General features: G+C 50.8%; 1 protein-coding gene across 3 annotated transcripts in view; it reads left to right on the top strand.

The window, feature by feature from the left end:
* The first annotated feature begins 6 nt into the window (after nucleotides 1-6).
* PACS2 (phosphofurin acidic cluster sorting protein 2) overlaps nucleotides 7-5993 on the top strand; it is a 55296-nt gene continuing 49309 nt past the window's right edge. For all 3 annotated transcript variants that reach the window (XM_023508852.1, XM_023508851.1, XM_012813614.2), the window contains exon 1: nucleotides 7-135. In XM_023508852.1, coding sequence (XP_023364620.1) covers nucleotides 17-135 — 119 coding nt within the window. In that variant the 5' untranslated portion in view covers nucleotides 7-16. The remainder of the gene's footprint in view (nucleotides 136-5993) is intronic.

Below are 5993 nucleotides of genomic sequence, written 5' to 3'. Positions count from 1 at the left end.
CGGCGGGGCCGGCGCCATGGCCGAGAGGGGCCGCCTCGGCCTCCCCGGCGCGCCCGGCGCGCTCAACACGCCGGTGCCCATGAACCTGTTCGCCACCTGGGAGGTGGACGGCTCCAGCCCGAGCTGCGTGCCCAGGTACGCTCCCGCGCCAGCTGCGCTTTGTTCGCGCCGCGCACCTGTCCTGGGCCAGGCCCGCCGGGCCGTCGAGCCAAGCCCCGTCGCACGCACCGCGTCGGCGCTCGCCTGCCCAAGGCGCCGAGCAGGTCTACCCCCCGCTGCAGCCGGGCGTGCGTCGCCCGGGGGCCCCGAGGGTTCCGAGCCGGGGAGGGGCTGCGTGGGGCTTTGGAAGGACTCGGCGTCGCTTGGGCTCCGTCCTGCCTGCGGCTGTCTAGCCTGCGGCCGCACACCTTCCTGGCAGAGCGGCTGGCAGAGGGTGTTTCCTCTCTCGTCCGGTACCGCAGATTTCTTTTCGCATCCAGCTATGCTGTCAAACTCGAGGGCCTGGAATGACCCTCGGCGCACAAGGCTTGGAGGACAGGCCAACTTACAACCCCAGTTGTATTCGTCCTTGGTTCAGGGTCTTGGCTCACTTGCCTGTCCCTCCTGTCCGCTAACGTGGAGAAGCTCCGAAGTCGGTCTGCTCTCTGCCACCCGCTGTTTGCCATTGCAAAGGGCTCGCTGCTATCCATTTGGGAAGGGCGCACCCAGTTATCCTGCGGTGACGACTGGGCAAGGTTTACCTACTGATGAGCACTGTGGACAGCCTGACTCCACCTGGACTAGCAGCTTCCCGGTTTATCCTGGTTTAGCTGGAAACTCCTGTGATTTCTTAATTCTGTTCCTACTTAGGGAGTTCCCAGGCTAACGTGTGGGGGGGGGGAGACACTTGCCAAGAGGTTCTGGTTCTGAAATAGTCACTAGGCAAGAGTGGGGGGTGGAGGGCTGCAAGTGAGGGTGAGAGCTCCTGGTGGGGAGATGCAGCCCTCTGTAGAGGAACCGTTAGTGCCATCCAAGCACAGGAAGTGGCCATGGAGGGGACCCCTTCAGGTGGGCCTCCCATTCTCTACCCAGGCGCCTTCAACAGGTACTTCTGAGAGTGGGGTTGGGGGTGCAGAAAGACTCCAGACTTTCCTAGTTACCTCTCTTTGGGGCCTCAAAGCCAAACTCAGGAGCATCTCTCCAGGCCCGGCCCCCTTTCCTTTCCTGGTCTTGATGCTTGCCCATGGGTGCGTTAGGCCTCCCACCATGCTAGGTCATGGGCCCTGGGACCTCTCCTGGTTCCTCACATGCCTTTATGCCTGCCCCCAGCACTGCAGTCGGCACAGAGTACAGCCTCCCCTTCCTGCATCTCTTTAGCAGCTTCCTGAGGCTCCCCAAATGAGCACAGAAGTCTTTGACCAGAGGGAGGTGGGGAAGTGTGGTAGGAGGGGCTGGGCTCTGTTCTGGAGGGGTCTAGAAAGTCCAGTCTGGGGTCTGTGCAGAGACAGAGGGGGTGTGTGGGAGCAGAGCAGGATGGGCACCTGCACAGGCCAGTAGGAGCTGAAGGCTGTGGCCTGGATGGGGTGTGGGAGCCAGGGTGAGGCAGGAGGACGGTGGGTTGGGGAGCAGCTGTCAGGGGGCCGACTTTGCCTTCCCCCTGTCCCAGCTGAACATGCACCCTGTGACTTAGGCCTGCTCGTTTGGGGACTTGATGGGAAAGGTTTCCTTCTCCCTGCATTCTTCCCTACTTCTTGCTTTTGCCCAGTCGTCAGGTGTCTGAGCTGCGTCTGTGCTGGTGGCTTTGACGAGTTAGCTGCTGTGTTGTGTTCCCGGTGCGTCATTGCTTCTGTCAAGGGGCCTTGGCTTGTTTCCAGCTAGTTAGGCATGAGCTGCTGTAGATGCTCTGTCCTGTCCTCCGCACGTGCCTCCCTGTGGGCTGCTGGAGTAGGATTCAGAGTGAGGGGCGTGTGCACAGACAGCGTGCTGTGGGCAGTTTCCCAGAGCATGGGGCCAACTTAAGCCCCCACTGGTGGGGTGTGAGTCCCCCTTGTTCCCTATTTTTGCCAACACTTGTCTGACTTTTAATTTTTGCCAATGTGGTGGGTGTGAAATGGTATCATGGTTTTTCATTTGAATTTCTCTGATTACTAATTTAGGCCATTTGTACTTCCTCATCAGTGAAATTCCTGTTCATTTCTTTTGCCAACTTTTCCTTTTTTTTTTCTACTTGAGTCTCAGCAGTTTCTTTAGGAGGTAGTAATCCTTTTTTGGCTAAATGTGTTAAATGCCCCGGTGTGGTGAGGAGCCCCTCTCTGCACTCAGTGTGTGCCTGGTGCGGTGAGGAGCGCCTCTCTGCGCTCAGTGTGTGCCTGGTGGAGTCCTGAGAGATGGCTGCGTGGTGCTGCCCTTTTCAGTTCTTCCGTCCTAGGGGGTGGTGGGATGGTCTCTGTCCCTGGGGAGCTTTGTGGCAGGCTGGGCAGTGAGTTGAGGGAGGCCCAGCATCCTGTGGCACCCAGGGGCCCACACCATTCCCAGCAGCACCTCCCCTCCATGGCTCCCCACGGGCCATTGGGCGGTGTGCACATGGCAGGGTCATGCCGTGTGCTGGTCGGTCCAGGTCTCACTGCTGGCATTCCCAGAGCTCCCCCTAGATGCCTCTGCCATGGAGCATGCCCCTGCCCCGCCCTTCAGGAGAGCCTCGGCCATTGGAGACCTCTATACCTTCCACTTGACACCTTTCTGTTGAGGGGTTTTAACTCATTTTTGAATTCTGTGAGGCCTGTTCACATGCTGTATGGTCATCTTCGTCTTTACCTCCACAAGCCCCTGGCTGGCGTCCTTGCTAACTTGAGGTCCCTGCGTGCCCCACCCCCCCCCCCTGGTCCGTCTTAGGTTGCCATCCCCCTACAGTCAGGGTTGTCAGTCCTGCCATGTGTGGCACGGGGCGTCTGAGGCCATCTGTGTACTGCATGTAGCAGAATTCCTCTTTCCTCTGCGCACAGTGCTCTTTGTGAGAAGAGACCATGCTTATCTAACCTGCCCTGTGGGTAGACATTGGGCTCTCTCTAGTTTGTGTGTAAAGCTCTGTGGCCTCTCCCATCTAGGGCTTTCTCTGGGTGCAGCTTTCACTCCTTGGGAGTGCCTGGCCACAGAGGAGATGTGTGCTCGCCTCTGTGAGCTTCTGCCTGTGTGTGGGGTGGCAGCACTGCCCTGTTCTGTATTATCTGGGGTGTTTCATTTCAGCCATTCTAACAGCCGTGTGATGATTGTCCCTTAGGGTGCTGACCTGTGCTTACCAGGGATATTAGGCACCTTCTCACGTGCTTACTGGCTTTTCCTTTATTTTCATAAAGCGAAGTTTTGTAATTGGATACTATCTTCTTATTCTTATTGAGTTGTAGGAGTTTGAGGGGCTTATTTGTTTTTAGATGGTCTCTGTGGTCCAGGCTGAGTGCAGGAGTGTCATTACAGCTCACTGCAGCCTCCAAATGATCCTCCTGCCTCAGCCTCTTGAGTGGCTGGGATTGCGGGGATGCACCACCATACCTGGCCAATATTTTAAATTTTTTGGTAATACTGGGTGTGGTGGCTCTCACCTGTAATTCCAGCACTCTGAGAGGCCGAGGTGAGTGGATTGCCTGAGCTCAGGAGTTAAAGACCAGCCTGAGTAAGAGTGAGACCCCCCATCTCTAAAAATAGCCAGATGTCGTGGTGGGCACCTGTAGTCCCAGCTGCGTGAGAGGTTGAGGCAAGGGGATGACTTGAGCTCAAGAGTTTAAGGTTGTTGTGAGGTGCAGTGCCATGGCACTCTACCCAGGGTGACAGGGTAAGAGACTCTGTCTTAAAAAAAATAATAAATAAATAAATTTTGGTAGAAATGAGATCCTGCTACATTACTCACACTGGTGCTGAGCTTCTGCCTCAGTCTCCCAAAGTGCTGGGACTATAGGAATGAGCCACTGAGCCTGGCCAAATTGTGGGAAGTTTTTATGTAGCTTAAGTAGATGTCTTTTGTTAAATAGGTGGATTGTGAATATTTTCTTTTTTTGGCTGCGGCTGGGTTTGAACCCACCGCCTCCAGCATATGGGGCCAGCGCCCTACCCTTTTGAGCCACAGGCGCCACCTGATGTGTGAATATTTTCTCCCAGTCATTTCTTTATGGTGTTTTTTGATGAGAAGTTTTTGGTTTTCATGAAATCCAGTTCATTTATTTATTTTTTTGTTAGTTTGTTGGTATCCTGTCTAAGAGATCTCAAGGTCATCAAGATATTTTTCTGTGCTTTTTTTCTAGAAGCTTTATAGTTGTAACTTTTAGGTCTGTTCATCTTCAGTTAACTTGAACATGGCATGAGGTAGGGTTGAACTGACTTTACAACTTTTAGACTTATCTTTTTAAGTTCCACAGATAACTCTGTTCCATGATTGGGCGTTATTTGCCACTGCAGAGCAGGTTGGGGAGAGTTGACATTTTGTGTGATGCAGAGTTTTCTCCCTCATGAATAGATGCTCTGTCTCTATTTAAGTGGGTCTTAATGAATCTTGAAAGAGTTGCATATGATTCTGATATCTTGCATATTTTTTGTTAGATTTCTTATTAGAGGTTTGTATTTTAGATATCATAGTAAAAGTCATCTTTTTAATTTTGTTTGTTGCTGCTGTATAGAAATTCAGTTGAATTTTGAAGCCAGTAATTTTACTTTATTTATTTATTTATTATGTGCCGTGGCATCACAGCTCACAGCAACCTCAAACTCTTGGGCTTAAATGATTCGAATTATTGCCTCAGCCTCTCAAGTAGCTGGGATGACAGGCACCCACCACAGTGCCTGGCTATTTTTTGGTTGTGCCTGGGCTGGATTCGAACCCACCAGCTCCAGTGTATGAGGCTGGCACCCTAGCCACAGAGCTATAGGTGCTGAGCCAATTTTACTATTTTTTAACCTAACAATTTATGTAAAGGTTTTTTTGTGTGTGTGTTTTCTTTTTTATCTTTTGCAAATGACAAATTTATATCTTTCTAATCTTCATATCTTTTTCTTGCCATGCCAACCATCACAGTAGAAGGCTGACTAGAAGCAGTTGTGTAGATGCCCGTGTTTGTTCTTACCTTAAGGACATTTCTCAGTGTTTCATCATTAAGTATGATACATGCTACAACTTTTTATAGATACACTTTATGAAGTCAAAAAATCTCATCTTACTCATGTTGCTAAGACTTTTTAAAAAAATTATTATGAATGGATGTTGGATATAATCAAATGCTTTTGTTAGAAGCATTAGGTGATTGTCCGTTCATTGCTAGTGTGGTAAGTTACACAAATTAATTTTCTAACATTAAATTAACGTTCTATTCTTGGAAAAAATATGAACTTGGTCCTGGTGTATTGCCCTTTCTGTATGTTGGTGGATTGTGCTATTAGTTCCTCGTGTGGGGCTTTTGCACCTGTGTCTTGGGGCCAGGATTTCCTCTTTCCCACAGTCCTGACCAAGTACAGCAGGAGCGGCTCTTCTGCTATGTCATGGTGGAGCTTGTGTAAAGTTTGGATTTGGGGTTTCTTGAATGTTTGGGGGAATTCAGAAATAACCTGACGTTGAAATTTCTTTGTGGAATAGTGAACTACTGATTCAACTTCTATTGTTTTTTGTTTATTTTCTGAGACAGAGTTTCGCTCTGTTGCCCTGGGTAGAGTGCAGTAGCATCATCGTAGTTCATAGCAGCCTCAAACTTCTAGGCTCAAGCGATCCTCCTGCCTCAGCTTCCAGAGTAGCTGGGACTACAGGTGTGCAGTACAACAACTACCTTGTTTTTCTATTTTTAGTAGAGATAGGGTGTCACTCTTGCTCAGGCTGGTCTTAGAGTGCTGGTATTACAGGTGTGAGCCACTGCACCTGGCCTCTTATTTATTTATTTATTTATTTGAGACGGAGCCTCAAGCTATCCCCCTGGGTAGAGTGCCATGGCATCACACTCACAGCAACCTCCAACTCCTGGGCTCAAGTGAGTCTCCTGCCT

Source organism: Otolemur garnettii, unplaced genomic scaffold (assembly GCF_000181295.1).
Source record: "Otolemur garnettii isolate 467f Iridium unplaced genomic scaffold, OtoGar3 scaffold00283, whole genome shotgun sequence".
Lineage (NCBI taxonomy): Eukaryota > Metazoa > Chordata > Mammalia > Primates > Galagidae > Otolemur > Otolemur garnettii.
Note: the sequence above shows the minus strand (reverse complement) of the source record. Positions and strands in the feature narration are given on the sequence as shown.